The sequence below is a fragment of the Vipera berus genome (assembly GCF_964194415.1).
Source record: "Vipera berus genome assembly, chromosome: 8".
Lineage (NCBI taxonomy): Eukaryota > Metazoa > Chordata > Lepidosauria > Squamata > Viperidae > Vipera > Vipera berus.
Genome location: NC_138211.1, coordinates 10,736,766 through 10,756,238, shown reverse-complemented (window position 1 = coordinate 10,756,238; position 19,473 = coordinate 10,736,766). Strand labels below are relative to the sequence as shown.

The following is a 19,473-nucleotide window of genomic DNA, read 5'->3' as shown; positions in this document are numbered from 1 at the left end:
CCTGGATTGGAATTATTTCAAAGTCAGTAGTAGGCTTTAGCCCAAAATAAATAAATAAAAATGCATCGCAGAACTTTTGAATGGAGATGTCAGAATTCACCCACTAATATAAGAGTTTCTAATTGTTCAGGTAACTTAAAAAGTACGAATTCCTTAATGATCCATTCCAAAGCATCCATGTTATGAATACATTTATTCAAAACATTGAATACAGTTTATTTCTAAATATAGAAATTGCTGTGGAAGTTTTAAAGTGTTTACTCAGAAATAAGTGTTGCTTGGTTCAGGGAAAATTGTTTGGTGGAACTAAGTTTAAAATTAACCTAATAGGTGGATTCCTCCCCATGTTTTTGCACATGGGTGTGTGTGTGTGTGTAACAACTCTTATTCTCCCTCATCTTAACAGCATACAGTAGGTGAAGTAAAGGTTATAATATTATTATTTGTGTATTTGAGTAGAGTTTTGGACTGCAATTAATCTTGATAAATGATGTGGTACTTTGGTACGAGTGCAGATATTAAGATGTGATTGCGTAAATCCCTAACTCACTGAATGAAAGACCTGCATATGTTTCCTCAACTTTTGTCCCAAAGAGAAAAACTTTGGGACGTTTGTAACAACTGCAGTTTGGATTAATGACTGGCCCATAAGGAGGAAAAAATAGCTTTTTATAAAAGCTCATTTCTTGGTAATATATGTTGATCTTAGCATGCCTGCATTTCTCATAGGTGTTTTCTCATTGTGGTTTTCTAAATGTTATTTGCACAACTCTGAAGGTTGACCAAACTACCCTGGAGGTTAAGCACTAAGTTTCTGGAGGGTCCATATGCTGACCCATTTTTAGATTTTTTGACTTAACTCTGAATCTTGTCACGTGATTTATTGAATAAATTATGGTTAAGCAAATTATAGTTTGAGATTTTGTATGGGAAAAAACTGGAAGACAACAGGTGTCACATTTTGACTTAAAGCATTTGAATGAAACTTGTGATGTTATAGATATTTTCTTGTGGATAAATATCACTGAACTATTGGATTTTGATTAGTTGAATGTTTTAATTAGAAGTAATTTCTGTTGTTTCAGATTTGTTTCAAGAATACTAGATGATAAAATGGAATAAATGCAATTTCATCTTGTTTAGTACTTTTTGCTTCAGTGTTAATTTTTCTCTGCTTTGTGATCCTAGCTGGTTTTTCTTGAGTTCTGATCTTTCATAATTCTTGGAGTTAGAATTCTAACTTTTGTAATTTCATACATTTTAAACTTAAGTTGGTTGTTTTGGCATTTGTCAGAGAGTTTTGTACTCTCACTGTTTATAGCTAATATCTTCCTTCTTCCATAGTAATTAGAAGACAGCAAGATGGAGGCTTTTTTAAAGGGACTCCTTATCCAAGTTATCCTTTCTTGATGATCCCAGAGCTGGGAAGCCCTTACCTTCCTAGTGGAGCCTTGTCTCCAAGTGGTGCTCGAACAGTAAGTACTTTGTTTTGCCATACGTGTGATTAATTTTTTTCTTCTGCAAAGGGGAATTCAGGTTGGATGTAGTGGTTTTATATAGCTGCGCTGAAGGGTGTTGTTTTACATTTGATATCTCAGTATAATAAGCAGTCAATCTTTTAAACCTGGAAGTGTTAGAAATAGAACCCTTACAGATAAGGAGACTAAAGATAGGCAGTCTGTCCTACGCTGCCAGATTTTCAGCTTAATGATTTATAGAATTGAAAATATTTCACCACATTGGATATATTTTCATAGGATTTTGTCTCATTTTAGCCCACCTATCCCACAGTCCAGAACAAAAAGCGTGCATATCTACTGAAAATCATTCAGTAAATTTAAGGTTTATATCATGTTTATTCACATTTTTGACGAACTGTTTATTTTGGAAAAGATGCTGCAGGTTTTTCTGTAATTCCAAGTGGAATAAAATATATTTAATGAATACATTCTGAATAGATGACAGAGTTAGACTTAAGAGAAGGCTACCCATGCTGTTGATGGAAGAAAAGAACTACAGCATAATATTTTTAATTGCACTTCTATATGTATACAGGGAAAGGTAGAGAGATAGATTAGATCTGAATTAATACAGTGTAGATAAAACAAAAGGGAATTAACTTTATCAGTTATTAAACATATGTTACTCTATATTTTCCAGTGCTTTTCATAGAAACTTAGAGAAAGGTCTATTATGTCCTGGCATCTGCCCTCTGGAATAGTATCCCTCTAAAAATCAGATTGCTCCTGTCCCTGTTGGCCTTCCATAAGGCTCTGAGGAGAGGGCTCTGTGCTTGAGCCTGGGATTCCCAAGTGTGGGAAGGAGCCTGTTTCTTGGTTGTGTTGAATGTTGGCTTGTGGCTTTGTAATTTTTTTTCCTGACTGCTGTGGGTTTTATATTTTTACTATTGTGAGATAGGCTCTCATGTAAATCCACCAAATAATTCTTATTTTCCTTGAAACCTTAGTTGGGACTATGAGGATTGCAAAAATCTAGATAACATTAGATAGTGGCACAGAGGATTCTTTAATCAGGTTTGGGTAGTCTAGCTCTCAAGTTAAGCCTGTTCAATTTGCCTTCAAGGACAGCCTGCTTAATATATTTTGCTTATTTGTCCTTTAAGGTAAGACTTTTGTTGAGTATATTTGGACTTCCTAAATGTTCACAAGCCTTATAAAATTTGTATACTACTTATAACAAACCTCTGCATTTTTCTGCAATACATGAATTCCAGACTGGCTGTGGTTGACGGAACTGTAGTATAATGTAATAATACTTGGAAGCCAGAATTGCAAAACTCTGCTTAAGAGTGGCTTTTCGCAAGTGATTGGCTAGGAAATTGATCCTAGGTTATACATAGCTTGATGAAATTAGCAGTTATGGAGAATAAACTGCATCAGCATTTACCGTTCATTATAGTTCTGTTTTATTTCACCACCCCGAGTCCTTCGGGAGAGGGGCAGTATATAAATCTAATAAAATAAAATAAATAAAATAAATATTTCTATATCTGAGCCAGCATGACCTTGACTATTAGCTGCTGGGTATACTAGTTACATGTATGTATTTGCTATACTGTGAGAGTTAGCAAGCAGAACTTACATAAGGCTTTAATGCTTAATGAATATTAAGAGTCATAAGAATCTGGGAGTATCTACCTGGGTAATCAATGTAATTATAATAAAGTATCAATAGTGTAGTAGTATTATCTGACATTTTTATTACCTGGCAATTAATTTAAGATGGGAAACACTGTATTATCTTTGTACTTTGGTGGCAGTAAGATCAATATTGACATTAGTATGCACTAAATATAAACCTTTAGAGCATGATTGTTAATGATCCTTACTATTGTTATAAATTTTGGAGCATTCTCATATCCTTCTAAGATATTACCACTACGATTTGCTAATCATTTACCAAGGCAGCTGGAATCCCACATTGTGGGAAAACTATAACACTTGGCGAACTGTGTTGGGTTTAAAGTAAGCTACTTGAATTGGACTGCAAAAATCCAGGCCATTACTAGATGGCAGTGAAACATTTTTTTGTTGCCATTTACTGTATTGGTTCAGAGTTTTGTAGCCCTGTGCTAAAGCTAAAGCAAACAAATCCCATTATGGCTACTGCTACATATGGACACAGTATGTTTACAAAACATTCAAAGAACTTGGAGTAGTTGTATACATTGTCTTCTGTCTTACTCTTTTAATCATAGTTTGACTTATTGTGGTCTGGGAGTTTTCCTAAGGTCAAGTACATCATCCAAAACCTTGATTTCTGTTTAGCATAAAATAGTACTTGAAACCAAAGTTTATCCAGATTGGAGACACTATAGGCAAGATAGTGATTTCAGACCTTTTGCCAGGCTCTTTCAAAAGAGAGCTTCCATGTGTCCTTGGGATTAATAAACAATATAACCATGGTGTACTTTGCAGGCATTCCTACACCACCGTCCTAATTTTCTCCACAGCTAATGACTGTATTATCACAAGTTGCTACTAATATTTAGATAGGTTGACTGTAGCTAAGGTAGGGGTATTATACTACGCTTCTATAAAATAGGCTTATTTAAGCACAATATGTCCTATGAGGAATGGTTAAAAGAACTAGGTACGTGGTAACAAAAGTAGAGTTGAGTAGGGACATGAACGCTGTCTTCAAATACTAAAGGGCTATCCTTTTCACTTGATCCAGTGGATGAGACTAGAAGTAATGGGGTGGAAGTTCAAGGATATAGATTATAAATTAGGAAGATTTTTGATAGCAAGAGCTGCTAATCAGGAGTGAGCTACCAAATGGAGGGGTTTCTTCTCCTTCCCTGGGATTTTTTTTTAAAAAGGGCAGTCATTGATCAGCGATGGTACAGTGAATCCCTTGACACCCAAAATGGTAAAAGAAGAAGTGAAGAAGAAGGTACAGTGAATCCTGACGTGTTCAGAGGATTAAACTTGTTGACTTTTACTTACCTTCCAATCTAGGATTGTATGAAGCTTTGCAGCATGAGCTTTCCTCTTTCTTTAACAGCAGAAGCCATAGGGTTTTATTCCAGTGCTTCTCAATTTCACATGTGAATATTGAGATTGAGAAACACTGTATTGTTTTATCTGAATTAATAATGCTACTAATGTTGATTTTTAATTAAAATATGAACGCTTTTTTAAACAGATTAGTAATGTCTGATTAAAACTAGCTTTTTAGAAAGTTAAAAGATTTAATCTTATGCCACTAATTTCTTTCAGAAAAGAAGGTAAAAATTCATACTGGAAAGGGAAAATAAATTATATGAGCTTTAGCCCATTTGAACTCTGGTTAAAGACTTTACATATGGGTTAAAGTGTACAACTGATAAGAAACATACTCTTGATCTCAATATTTTTAATTTAAAAATGAGCATAACATCCAGATCTCTAAATTGCTGCCTGAAGTACAAGTTTGTTATGTAGAACTGAATTGATTAATAATTTTAAAGATTTTCATTTAGATAAAAGTAAGTTTGCTCAGTTTTTCCCCTCTTAAGTGCATGTAAGATTTCAGATTTTTTCTTTATGTTTGCATACATTTGGTTGTATAAGATTTGTGAATACTATTTGGTTAATTTGTTTTGATTTACATAAGGAAATATAGAGAACTAGTAGTTACAGGTTATAGTAATTTTTGTTAATAAAAATGAGTAAACCCAAAAACATCCTCAGTAAACATCTAGAAAATGTCATAATAATAGTTCAAAGGTTAGTTAATCATTGTATTATTTTTGTTTTCCCTTTTTCTTTGGGAAAGAATAATTGGGAGCACAGTTTAGTAATGACTTAATATATCACTCTAAATTTCGACTGGCAAAATAAACACATAAAAGAATTATGACATAGACAGATCTTACAACCATCTCTTGTTTGCTCTGCTTTTCTCATTTAAGAGGAGACTTAAGCCATTTAAAAGCTGTTAATGGGCTGACATTGTGTGTCCCCACAGACATTTTAAAAAGTGATTAAGCAAATTGACCAAGCGTTAGACAGTAAATTGAATTCTCTGGAGGCCAGCCCCCCCAGTGTTCCAACTCCAATTCCAAATTCTACAGATGCCATAACCCTCAGGAGCTCATTGTGTTCTGTAGCCATTAGGGATTCCCTGCCTGCTTCCTTAACATGTGAATCTATTCTTCTCCTTTGAGTTGTCAATGAACATCTTATCAATTTCCTCAGCAAGTATCTCCAATCTGGTGGCTTTACTGCGCTTTGATTAATCCATAAATTTAAGGGATAGATGGAATGACATAAAGCTTTATTACACTTCTAGAAGAAGTAAAGGTGCATTTTCCCTGTGCTATTTAAAGGAAAACACATTTTCCTCATATTTAGATTGATAATGGTGATCCTTGGACTTTCAGATTTGTAGGACTTCATAGCCCCATTGGCCATGCCAGATTATAAAGGATAGAAATGTTATCTTGGAAAGCCCAAAGTTCCCTACTTAGAAATTTAATTACATGCAGACATTTCATAGTAGGCATAATCTTAAAACAAACATTACCTGAGTGTTTGTATAAGAAGATTAACCATTTTCTAAAAATCTGCCCAGTTAATTAAGAGTTCTCTTTTGCTTATGAAAACAGTTTAAACTGATTGAATATTATAGCATTAATGATGAATGGATTCTACAAGACCACGTGAGAAGTTGTTACAATAAATTCATAGCAACTCTGCTATTTTTACATGAATCATTTTATTCAATTGGTCTGTTACACCTGGATTATTATTATTATTTTTATTATTTTATTATTATTATTTTATGGGAGTAGGCTTGTTTCGTCTGAATCTGTCATGCTTAGATCATTTCTTTCAATTCTATAGATGTACCTTCTTTTAGAGGTAAAATGGATAGCCAGAGAGCAACAAGTCCTAATGTGCCACAATGGTGTGTAGACTGCTTTTTAATTTCTTGAGTTTGGTGCAAATGCAATAGTAATTGTTTTAGAATTAGAATTCTAAATTAGAATTCTGTTCCACAGAATTTCTTGCTGTAGGTTTGGGACACAAGGATCATTTTCCTTTTTTTATTGCTGTTGTTTAAAAGTGAAATTTCAAGTAATTCTAACAGTGTTTGTTATAGCATGGTTTATCATTGTAAAACTTAACTGACAAGGAATTAAGATGAAGATGTACTTTTACCCCATGGTTATTAAAAGTGATGTAGCCAAAATTGTCTCATGTTAACATTGAATCAGACACTGGAATGGATAAAAAATAATATTTTTATGTTGTACTGTTTTACAATCAGTGTAGAGCAGGGCTGTTAAACTGCTGGCCCGCGGGCCAGATGCGTCATCCAGAAGCTACGCCCACCCCATTGCCGGCAATGCCAAAACTGTCCCGATATGTTGTGCGGCGTCACGTGATGTTGCGAGTTTGACATGTCTGGTGTAGAGTATGTGTGTGTAAAATGAATGTTTGCTCTTAGAAAGCAGTTAAGAATGAATTCAGAAGCAGGTAAGCATTTATGAAGGATTTTAACTCCAAGCTCCTGAAGCTGAATTTGTGATGCCATAGGAAATAGCCTGGGTTCATGTTCATGTTAAACCAGTTGATCATTTTATTTTTAACTCAAGTCACATTTTATGATTTACTACATAAATGATACAGTCTGTTCCTCTGCTAAACAATTTGTATTTTCAAAACATTCCTTCTAACCTTTTAATGAATTTCCTTTTAGGTCCTACCCCCCCGAAGCAGCAGAAAACAAACTTTATTGCATCTGTATGAAAGCCACATAACATTTCTTAGCACTGGAAAATTGTAATGCATTTTTATTGCTAGGAAACAAAATATTTCTGACCATTTTCTAATACTGAAAATGCAGTTACTTCAAAGAATTGAATTGATTGGATCCTCTTGTATTTACAAGAAAAAGATGATGCAGGTTTGTCCCTTGTGTTCTCAAGGGAACGTGTGGCGGGCAAACTAAAATTCAGTTGGCAAAATTGTGGTAATGTATTGTGGAGAAAATGTGCAGTATTCCAGGTTTTTCTCCCCTTAGGCTATAGTTGTGCTCATCATTATACTGTTCAATTTAGTCTTCAGTGTGGTTTAAACAGCAAACAATAACTGCTTTAGTTATTATTTCACTTCTTCCATTTCACTGTAATGCCAGAAGAATGGTTCCTATTCTTTAGGATTTCTCTCTAATCTCAGCATTTTAGAATTGTCACCCCTTTTGTACTGCAACCTGTTAGTAATTCTGAGTCAGGTAAATTTCACTTTAGTGAACATTTGCCAGCTTTTACACTACACTTCTTTTATTGTTTCCCCCCCCCAATAAAATAATTAACATTTAATCTTCTGTATAAAGGATCAGTTAACACCAGGGTATATTGGTACTCACAAGTTACCTTAACCAAACCACAGCAGCCGTTTTCCAATAACCTACCAGAGTATATCATATAAAAACAAAGTACATATTTTAAGTTACTTAAGGACCTGCTTTCTTTCTGCTTTGCTTTAATAGATTCAGATCTTTTTAGTTAACTTGTGGGAGCAATTTTAAAAGGTTACATAGAAAGCCTGAATGCTTTGTCTCTGGGGACACTTTTTTTCCTTAATGAAGTCTGTTTCTTATTTAGAGTTATTGTTTTGTTACATTCTTATCCTTGCTGTAACTGCTTCAGGCATGAGATAAACCCCAAGTTCTGTGTTGCATGGGGAGAAAAAAACTCCTGAGATGAGTTGCAGCTGCTTTCTCACCTAATAAATGCAGAATTATGGTGCCAGGCATTCATTTTCTTTTCTTTTCTCTCTCTTCTTTTTTCTTTGTCCTTCCGATCGATATGTAGACAACAAGGTAACTTCTATTCATAGGAGAATAAGTGAAAACCATTGGTATCTGTATCACTGTCACTGTTCCGATAATTGAAATAAATGTTATAGGTAAACAGGGTTGAACTATTTTTCCTCCTGTTTTACAGACCATGTTCTTTACTTTCTGCTACTAGAGAGGGAGACATGCATGTCAAACTGCTGGCCCACGGGCCGGATGCATCATGCTGAAACCGCACCTGCCCCATTGCCGGCAGTGGGGAAAAAGTCCTGACGTCACGAGTTTGACATGCCTGTGCTATGGTATAATCTTTCTGAGATCAAAGATTCTACTAATAGGGGAGGAGATGCGTTAGTAACGGAGAAAGAGGCCTGGCTCAAGACCAACCACTATGCAAGGAAGCAGAGAATGGGTTGTGTTCAATAGGAAGTTAACAGAATACCTGGAAGTCAGTGCAATTAAATCATTTGGCACAGTCTTTACTGGAGAGATAATGGAAATGGATACAGGGAAAAGATGTGAACTTAGCAGTATCTGAATGGGAATGCAGTAAAAATGGCAGATATAAGAAGTGAATGAAGTTCCTATTATTTCTGGCAAAAAGGATAACTTTACGCCATAAAACAAGGTATCCTGTGCCCCATTTAAACTTCTACTGCTTCAGTGCATTGTGTGTATATGTACGTGTGTGTGTGTGAATGTATATATATGTGTGTGTGTGTGTGTATGTATATGTATATGTATAAGGTAAAGGTTCCCCTGTACAAGCGTGCTAGTCGTTTCCAACTCTAGGGGCTGGTGCTCATCTCCATTTCAAAGCCGAAGAGCCAGAGCTTGTCCAAGGATGTCTCCGTGGTCGTGTGTGTGTGTGTGTGTAGGGGATGTGGTGGCTCAGTGGGCTAGGACACTGAGCTTGTCGATCAGAAGGTCGGCAGTTTGGTGGGTCGAATCCCTAGTGCCACGTAGCAGAGTGAGCGCCTGTTACGCGTCCCAGCTTCTGCCAACCTAGCAGTTCGAAAGCACGTAAAAATGCAAGTAGAAAAATAGGGACCACTACGGTGGGAAGGTAACACCGTTCCGTGTGCCTCTGGCGTCTAGTCATGCCGGCCACATGACCACGGAGACGTCCTCAGACAAACACTGGCTCTTCGGCTTTGAAACGGAGATGAGCACAGATTATTAAAAAATATTACTTGACCCCAACAGGTATTTTTAGTTGCAATTAACTGTCTTTTCATTTGCAAGTCTTCTGCTGTTCCATTATTGCCACCGTTTTCTTTTGTCTGTTATGGTGGAGGGTATTTTTGTTTTGGATTTTGATCATTTGATTTGCTTAATAATTAAGTCAGTGAAATGAGTGGAGTTGACTTGATTCATATTTTCTCTTCATATATCACACAGCTATTTTTATATTGTAAAAGGGAATATTGCTGGTATAGCCTTTTCTTGAATTGCTAATTAGGGATGAATAAATACCTGAAAGGGCTTCCGGCTGTCTTTGCATGTATGTGCATGCAGCGCCACTTCCTTTGTTTTTTATTTTTCCCCCACTGAAGTGGCGGTGCATGCACATTCATGCACAGACAGCTGTGAGTATCTTCCAAGATGGCCATGTGATCCTAGAAAAAGATGCAACTGTGGTAACAGTTCCAGAAGAAGCGTTTCATACATGCTCCAGCATGTTTCATACCACTTCTTCCAAAGAATTTACATAGTCCTGTTGCTTGTCTCCTAGACTGAGGGGCTGGGCTAGCTGGAGTATCTTGGGAATTACAGCCCATCAGACTGAATGCATCAGATCAAGAAAGGTTCGTCTGATGAAATCACTGGAAGAGAATGACAGGGAAACTTTGTAGCTTACTGTAAGCTAGCATGCCAGTGAAGACAGAATGCTGGAATGCTTTTCAGTCAATAATTGTCTGGGTGAAGGGACATTCCTTTAACATCAATCTAGATAGATGAGAAAATAATGGCATAATAAGGAGGTTTACTGGGCTAGAAAAGTCCAGAAAAGTCTTGTTTTGGATAGGCTTGTGCTCCCCAGTCATCACTTATGGGATCTACTGGACTCGGGTTCACTTCTGGGGTCCTCAAATGATAGCATTCTACTGTTCTTCCGTTACGCTGGTGACTTCTGAATTAGTCTGTTGCTTGCACGTTCTGTATAGGGATGCATTTGAAGATGACTTGGAAACTAGCTAACACAGAATTAGGTTATCTGCTTATTAACGATATCTGTTTTCCTGCCAATTCATCTCTTGAGTCATGAATTATTTGTATTTTTACAGGACCCAATTATTTAATTTCCAATTATATCAGAAGGCCTTTCTTTTTATGCAAACCCTTTTCACTACTCAAGATGGCTGGTGAAACTTTGCTTCTTGGAAAAGTAGTCAGACATAGCTATTTCTATAGCATGTTTGAAACTGGAGATTTCTTATTGTTGTTTTGTTTTTGTTTCATTCTATTCCTGCAGTTCCCAAACTTGGACTAGGAAACTGTATTCACAGGGCATCGTGGAATCTCATTCTACTAGTAAAATTAGTCTACAGTTTTGGCCTAGGAATGCCATGAAAAAATTGCCAGATATTAAGGTACCATACCATACTTTGGCCACCTAATGAGAAGGAAGGACTCACTGGAGAAGAGCCTAATGCTGGGAAAGATTGAGGGCAATAGAAGAAGGGGATGACAGAGAATGAGCTGGCTGGCTGGAGTCACTGAAGCAGTAGGCGTGAGCTTAAATGGACTCCAGAAGATGGTAGAGGATAGGAAGGCTTGGAGGAACATTGTCCATGGGGTCGCGATGGGTCGGACATGACTTCTTAACTAACAACAAAGGTACCATAACTGAGAGACGTTTTGGTAGCTCTGGTATAATTCCATTGTTTTCGGATGCACTACATTTAATAGTGAAACTCTACTTTGCTTTTAACAGTGAAACTTTGCTAAAACGAATTCTAGAAATACTTAAAATATATGTGAAAAAGTTCTAGGATCATTTGTCATCATTTTAAGGTCTGCTCTCAGCAATATTCAAAATCCTTACATCTCTACTGCCCTGTAGACCTAAAAAATTAGACCTGAATCTGATTTGGTTGGAGAGCAAAATTTCCATCTATTTCCTATTTTGATAAGTGTTTCATCTGCTATCAAATTGTTTACTTTTTATGAACTTTCACATTTTTAATAATATATTATGATTTAACAAGTGCTAGGAGAGGTTACAGACAGGTACAGCTTTAAGGCATTGGAAACACTCTGTTGAATTGATAGTACAGTATTCCCTATTTGTCCAGTAGAAAAATGAAGGGTAATTGAAAGTAGAAGAGCAGCTAGAAAAAACAGCCTACTAATGTATTGTATTGTTTCTGGAATGGATTTGGAGGGAGGTAAGGCACTTTATTGAGCCTCTGTGAAGAGATAAGTTTAGTCGAACAAGTTTTCCTAGTCCTTTCCTAAAAGCAAAATAATATTTTTTTTTTACTTTTTATTCATCGTCTGACAAGGGATCATTTACAAACCTGGCATATATGACTTCGTGACTTTTCAAAAAGAAATCCAGAAATTCAGTGATATGATCACTGTCAGGTAAAAGTGCCTTTGTTGGCTGAAGAGCTTAACGGAAAAATCCTCCTTTAGGGTCTGTTTCTGGAAAAAAAAACAGCAGTAGTTGCTGATGAAGGGGTTAGTGTGTGGTGTTTAGGAGCCCAGGTGTTTGGCAGTATGGAAATATTGTGTTACTCACACACCTCTAGGTTACATTCTCTCCAAATCCTTTTCCATTGTTTGGGTATTTTTCCCTTGTTCTCTCATAACTAAAGCAACTAAAGCCTGCTTATCTTGCAGCAGTAAAGTTAACAGAACAATCTCTCTTTGAGTATGAACATGGATTTGCCAAGTGATGAATAACATGGGCATCACCTATTATTATCTTAAGTTGGGAACAATATAGATCTGGCTCTCAAGAGAACAGGTTGAAACTAGATTGAGTAGCTGTTAGGGTAACTAATCCACAATATGCATTCCTAGAGGTGCACACCTTTTTCTTCTGGCTGACCTTTTTCATGTTTAATTAAATGCAGCATTGCCAGTCTTCTAGACAAAGTGTTGATATTTGAACATCTATTTTGTAGATGTTAAGCTGCATTTGTTGCAGGCAGCTTGATTAGGTTGAAAATATGATGCAAGTCCATCAGGGCATTGACAATTTTAAATTTTAGTAGAATGCTTGATGATGGAGCTTAGAAATTCAATAATAATTGAATTTGTGGCATCCTAAAGACTAACACATTTATTATAAAGAAGCTTTCATGGACTGAGGTTTATGCTGTAATAAGTGTTAGTGCCAGAAGACCATGCTGTTCCTGCTGTAACAGACTAATGCAAGTGCCCCTCTAGGAATTAAGTATTCTATGTTAATTACAATTCCATTAATCTAGCATGTGGCATTGAGAGTTGGAGGGGGATGGGAGGGGTTTTGTATTCAAAAATGTACTGTAAAACTTTTCAATAAAAAAAAGAGTTGGATGCATTAAATCCGCTGTCACTTTTGGGTTTTTTAAAAGCAAGTTTCTAAATCTCATGGATTTAAAAATAGTTAGAAGTTGTAAAAAAAATATGTCCCTTCACAATAATATGGACAAATGTCTTGTAATAATCGAATCAGAATGCCATTCTAGAATGCACTAGTTACCAGCTCTGTTAACTACTAATTTAGATGTGTATTTTTAAAGAAAGAGAATCTATACTTCTGGTAAAATATTGGACATAAATTTCTAGAGTTTGGTTAGTAGTTCAGGTTTTCAATATTAGGTTTTCCTATTTGATATCTTGACATGACTGCCTAAGCCAGCCTGTTGAAATTCTGCACCATATGCCAAGTTAATATTTGGAGAGAGTGATGCAAGTAATCCAATAAATTATAACAAAGAGATTAATTTAAAAGGATTCAAAGAAGTATTTAAAATCCACATTTTGTTGTATTATTACTCACAGGGTTATTTTTGGAAAGAAGTACTTGCCTAAAGATTTGATTGCATAGTTTTTATGTACTGTACACACGTTGGCCAATTTTATCTTTGAAAACATAAGGTGAGAATTTCAGATTATTGTGAGGAATGATGAAGTTTGCAAAAGACTTTAAAAGATGTTTCCTATTATTTAGCATACTGGCTTTTTGTTTGCTGTGCCATCATGGTTGTTGGCTAATCATTTACCTTCAATTTTTGACTAAAGAAGATTTACAAGATGTTCCTTCCCAGCTCCATTCCAACTTAGAGCAACAAAATTGCTCCATGCTAGCCTTCATTGTATTTCATTTTAAGAGGCCTTATTTGAGGGGTGATGCATGCATGCTATTCTGTGCAGCTGGTTTTAGTTATTTCGCTAAACTATTGTTTCCCTCCTGGATTGACTTTGCTAGGAGTGAAAGAACTGGAACATACAATGGCTCATCCTGGGATTCAGATAGCTTTTTTATTATTAGTTTGAAATATTTTGAAGCAAGTGTGTGTGTGTGTGTGTGTGTGTGTGTGTGTGTACACACACACATATACACGAAAACTAATAATTTCAAAGGAGTGGAATATAGTATTCCAGTCTTCTCTGTCACAGGGATAAGTGTAAGATCTGTAAAAGACAATCATTTGCTGTGCTTCTCACAATATTCTGGTCACAAAGAAAGGAATGAATGTGCAACCATTCCTGTGTTTTGGGTTAATGCAAATACTAGGCCTTTCAGATCAGTTAACGTAAAGATGGGGGGGGGGAGAGAGAATTCTGTTCTGAGACCCTGATAATTTGCGAAGCCATGCTATTAATTAGTCAGCCAATCCTCTTACATGGGATTATTTAACAAGAGTTTCATTTGAAAGAAGCAACTGTCGATAGTTTTGCTCAGGAACTGCTTTAATTTGGCATCATTTATTTGGTTAATATTTGTCTTCTTGCATTGTTGTCTTCTTTTCACTGACGGTAGCCTGGTTATGGTTAACGATGTTTTAGAACAAGATTCAAACTTTATGACTGTCAAATCACTTTCTCTGGCCTGAAGTCATACTTTATAGCTGTTGAAGAAGCTGCACAGATAGAAAAGCAAGCTGGACCCCAGGAAGAACTCCAGAAAGACAAACAGCCTGTCTCAGATGTGCAATTGATGCCCTGAGGCCACTTGTGTCAGTCATTGGTGCCCTTGGGAAATCCCGCTGTGCTTTTACTGCGGAAGAAAACTCCTGAGATTGGGCCAAATTGTCTATGCAAGAGTAGGAGAGAATTAGGACTTGGCCAGGAAAGATGATCAGGAAGAGAAGGAGGAAGTGCTGACTGATGCAAAGGTATTTCTGCAGCAAAAAGAGAGTAAAGAAAGTAGAAAAATCTCTCTGCTCAACAAGGAAAAAAAGAGAAAAGGGGAGGATTTAGGCAGCCCTTAATAAGAGGAGCTTCCCAGATTATATGGTCCTAGTTATGTTCTTGGAAAATGTAGATATCAACTCAGTAAATAAAATCAACTAATGGGTAATGAAAAATGCTTGCAATTAAATAGCTATAGTAGAATAGTTCTTGTTTCTCAGGTAGTTCTGATTCATAGCTTTTTATTTAATAAAGTTATGTTTAATAGCATACCATGAATTTCTCCATTTGTGACTTACTAGAGATTTTCATACCAATGTATGAAAAGGCTTCAATATTGCTGACCTCCAGGTAATAAACTAATTCTCATGCAGTACCTGTGATGATATGAGTTTGATTTGACAGTATGAGACTCTCACCACATCAAATTGTACATTCAATCCATATTTCAACATGTCACTAAGGTAAAAAGCCAAAATGTTGTGTTCTTTTTTCTGAAGGCTTGGTTTTGTTTCCTTAGCTATCACTTAACTAGCTCTGGAATCATGAAGGACTATTGAGACCATCCAACTCAATCCTCAGCTTGAGGCAGGAATCCAAATTAAAACATCCCTAACAAATAGTTGTTTGGCATCTGCTGGAATTATCTTACATTGGTACATCATCAAGGTAGATAGCGGTTATTGCATTATTGCAATGTTTGGGGGCTAAACTAAAGTCCTGTAGTGAAATAAATGCTTTTTACTGTGTCTATGTTATACTATTTTATTTTGTATTTGTAGTTCTATTGCATGGCTTTGCATTGCTCATTGTATGAAGAACATCAATTAGTCAAGTGATTTTTCTATAGAGAACACGAATCTATTCATTTGTATTCCTAAAACCATAGCAATAACTGAAAAGCTAGGGCACTCTTAACCTCATTTGCCTATATAATAGGAGAAACAAAGCCCCATGTTACTTCCATTTTTGCCTATCAGTGGAAAACATGGATAAAAAGGAAGAGAAATAAGGTTATTATTTAAGATCTCCCAATGAATCCTTCGCTTAAACACAAATATATTCATTTTTCAGCTTTGCTTCCAGAACTCTATCCTACAGATTATATTGATGAGATTGTTGTTCGGATGAGTAGAATTGGAAAAGAAATTACGTTGAGCATAGCTCTGTTATCTTAAAGCCTGTGGAATGCCAATGGACTGGTTTGAGAGAGTTATTGATTCAGGATGTTTTGTCTTTACGTTGATTTTACCATTTCGTGTGAAAAAAGACTTTTAGAAGCCAAGATTCATTTTTCTAGCTTACACTCGATTTTACCGAAGAATTTTTGTATGTAAATAATTATGTGGCAGTCCAGGAAAATGAGAATTTTTAACCCCTGTTTCTTTATTTCACTGTAATGGAAAAATAGTTACAGCACTCAGATACAATCTCATAGATGGCTGACTGAATTACTGGGTGACTTTTGTACTTTGCTAAGACAATTCTTAAAAGTTCCAGGAAAAACTACTTACGCTTCCACCCGTTCTTTCCTTGTCATTTCCTTTTGGTTTTTCTTAACAGAGATGGAGGAATAGGCAACGATTTCTGAAGGAAATCTCAGCAGTGGGACTACTGTTCCCTGGGCAAGTACTTTTCCAGCTGATTGTCGTTATCCAAGCCAACTAGATACAGTGTCTGAATAGGAATGAATAGAGCCATTCAGATTGATGGACAAGAGCTGAAAGTTGTTCACAAAAACCACTGGGCAGCTAGTAGAACTACAGACTTCAGCATTTGCTCTTAAAGCTGATAAACAACAAAGAGCAGTTGGAAAAATTACTGGAGCTTTGAGTTGGTACAGTTTTTCCACCACCTGGAAAAGACACTGGACAAAGCAGGTAGCTCTGTATACACTTAAATGCTGAAATGGGTGTGTGTAATATGCAAACCAGGGGCTGTAGGTGGAATAGGAAAGCTTGTCATTCTATGAAATGGCTGTTGGTGCAGGAAAAAACAACCAGTAGCATTTAGTGGGAGTGCTGATCAACATTTGCTAGATCTGTTATGAAAAATAGAAATGGAATTATTTTCACAAATCTTAACATTTAAGATGAAACTTGTCAGGATGTATAAAACAATTATCTTATACAATCTAACAAGAATTCACAGTTTAATTGTGAATGGATTATTGAAACTCATTTTATGCCATTATCTATTTCAGTCTTCAATACATTCAGATATATTGGATTATATTCCACATTCTCAGCTGCAGTTTGTAAAAATGTATCTGTTTTAGAGTCTCCCTGTGGAATTATGTTTTGTTTGGGTTTTTTTCCTAATGAAAGTTTTCTCGGAACTTTTAGAATATATTTATTGCTATATTGTTATTTATTATTTATTATCTTCCCTTGTGCCTGGGAAGGCTCCTCTTGATAATTGTGAATTATTTGATTTTTAAATTATTTATGCCACATTGGTAGAAATAATTAAAAGGAATTGCTATTCTAAATGGTGGTACGTATTAGGTTAATACTCTTTGCCCCAAAAAACTTTACATTAGTAGATAATTCCTACTAGAGAAGTGCACATCTCAGGCTTTTCATTAATAGAATTAAATCAAATTGAACATTACTCTGTACAGCGAAGTTGACTATGAACTGCATACTTAAATCCAGTATGTACGATCACACTATGACACTGGAAATTAATAATTTAAGTCATGTCTGAAAATGCTCTTTTTCTCAATTTCAATCTACAATATGGTTGTGGTGGAAGAATCTGTTTTGCTAAAGTAATGTATAATTGTCAAAGAAGGATTTGTTTTAATATACTCTATTAATTTACTTTTCTAAAGTAACTATTTGGATTCTTGTCATGGACCATAAGAGTATGGGCAGCTGGGATGTCATGTTTTATGATATATTATAGGAGGAAGAATTTATTGGTATATGGTAACAGTTGACGGGTTGCTAAACCGGAGCAAGAAAACCTGTTTTTCTGCTCAAGTTAATGGAATAATGAAAGAAACATGAAATGGACGAACGAGAGTACATGCTTTAGAAAATGCAGAGGTTTTTTGTATATGGAGAGATCTTTTTTTTTTTGTATACTGCGTACTTTAAAATGTGTTTAAATGGTGATCTTGGGTTTCCCTCAAAGAGAAAAATATAAACTGTTTCTCATCATTTCTTAATTGCCATGACCCTATTTATACAGAGAAAATGTAGCCCTTCGCAATTTTCTCCACCTCTCATTCGTTGTTAGAAGATTTTAAACTGAGGAATATGCTGTCTCCTGGCTATTCTTATTTAATAGTTTTTCTGTAATAAGTGCTGCGTACTTTTCTTTTTACTATCTTCCACTCTCCTTTCTTACTTAAACTCTTGTCTGCATTTGAATCTGTTCCTGTTTGGAGGAAGGCACGCCTTGAAAACCTGTGGATGTTTCTCCTTAAATTAAATTTCCTATTATCTATGGAGATTCTCAATCATCCAGGTCATGGTTGTCTGAAAGTGCTTTTTCAAAAGACAACTGGATTTTCTTTGTTTTTCCTTGAAGATATTTCACTTCTCATCCCAAGTTGCCTTTTGAAAAAGCACCTTTGAGATAAATTTTCTATTGATCTCTTTCCATTTTATGTTGTTCCTCTACCTTTTTTTTCTATCTTTTAATCACTGGTAGTTTTAATATGCTCTTAGGCTATTCTTTTAATATACTATTCATCATCCTTTAATGAAGAAATATACTGACTTAAGCTACTTCATCCAATTGATCCTGCCTGAATAATATGTAGACTGAATGTGGTCCGGCAAGTAACCTTCAATAGTCTTATCCGTATTTCTTTAAAAAGTAATATAGCTAGTCCTTGACTTATAAGAGTTCACTTGGTGATCGTTCAAAGTTACAAGGGCACTGGAAAATGTGCCTTAGGACCATTTTTCAGTTACAACCTTTGCAGCATCCCCATGATCATGTGATCAAAATTCAGATGCAACTGACTCACATTTATGACAGTTGCAGTGTCCCAGAAGGTCATCCTTTGTGACCTTAACTTTGCTTGTGAGAAGGTCATCTTTTGTGACCGTCTCACAAGCAAAGTTAATGGGAAAGCCAGATTCACTTAAGAACTGGGTTACTAACCTATCAGCTGCAGTGACTCACTTAACAACTGTGGCGAGAAAGGTCATAAAATAGGGGCAAAACTCAGTTAATAAATGTCTCACTTTAACCACATAAATTTTGGTCTCAATTGTGGTTGTCAGTCAAGGACTACCTGTAATTTCACCTCCACTGCTCTGCTTGTTACAGAAGAGCCGATCAGTGTAAAAGCTATTCCTTTGCATCCCATGAGAATTTTTAATTCATACATGTAGCCTGAAATTGAGTATTTATATTTAAGATTTGGAAAGGTCCTTTAACTGAGGCGACATTCTCCTAATGTCTTTTGATGGCCAAATCCCAATACTTTCTACTTGCTTTGTTTTGTGAGTTATTTTACAATATTTAGGCATTGTCTGAAGTGAAAGTTTTAAATTTATGTAAATGTAAGAACTAATGTTGAATGGTGCTACATTTCTCATACCCTACCTGTCTTTGGTATGTTGTAGGCTTTCTATATTTAGAAGAAGATTTTTGCTTGGTGGCAGTCATACAATACATTTAAGCTCTTCACCTTAAATGTTCTTACTGTTTTTGTTCCCTGCACTTGGTATAGTCTAAGCTGCATATCCGTACATTTCCCATTCTTTTCCTATAGATACCTGTGCTGAGCACAATTGACTTTGGAGACATTCCAGTTTTCAGCCTCAGGATTTGAGGCAGCAAAACTGC

At 35.9% G+C, this 19,473-nt stretch overlaps 1 protein-coding gene across 2 annotated transcripts in view; it reads left to right on the top strand.

Annotated features, from left to right (window-relative positions):
- The window catches only part of TCF7L1 (transcription factor 7 like 1), a 73,776-nt gene that overhangs the window by 20,392 nt on the left and 33,911 nt on the right, over nucleotides 1-19,473 (top strand). For both annotated transcript variants that reach the window (XM_081333693.1, XM_081333694.1), the window contains one exon: nucleotides 1,345-1,475. In XM_081333693.1, coding sequence (XP_081189819.1) covers nucleotides 1,345-1,475 — 131 coding nt within the window. The remainder of the gene's footprint in view (nucleotides 1-1,344; nucleotides 1,476-19,473) is intronic.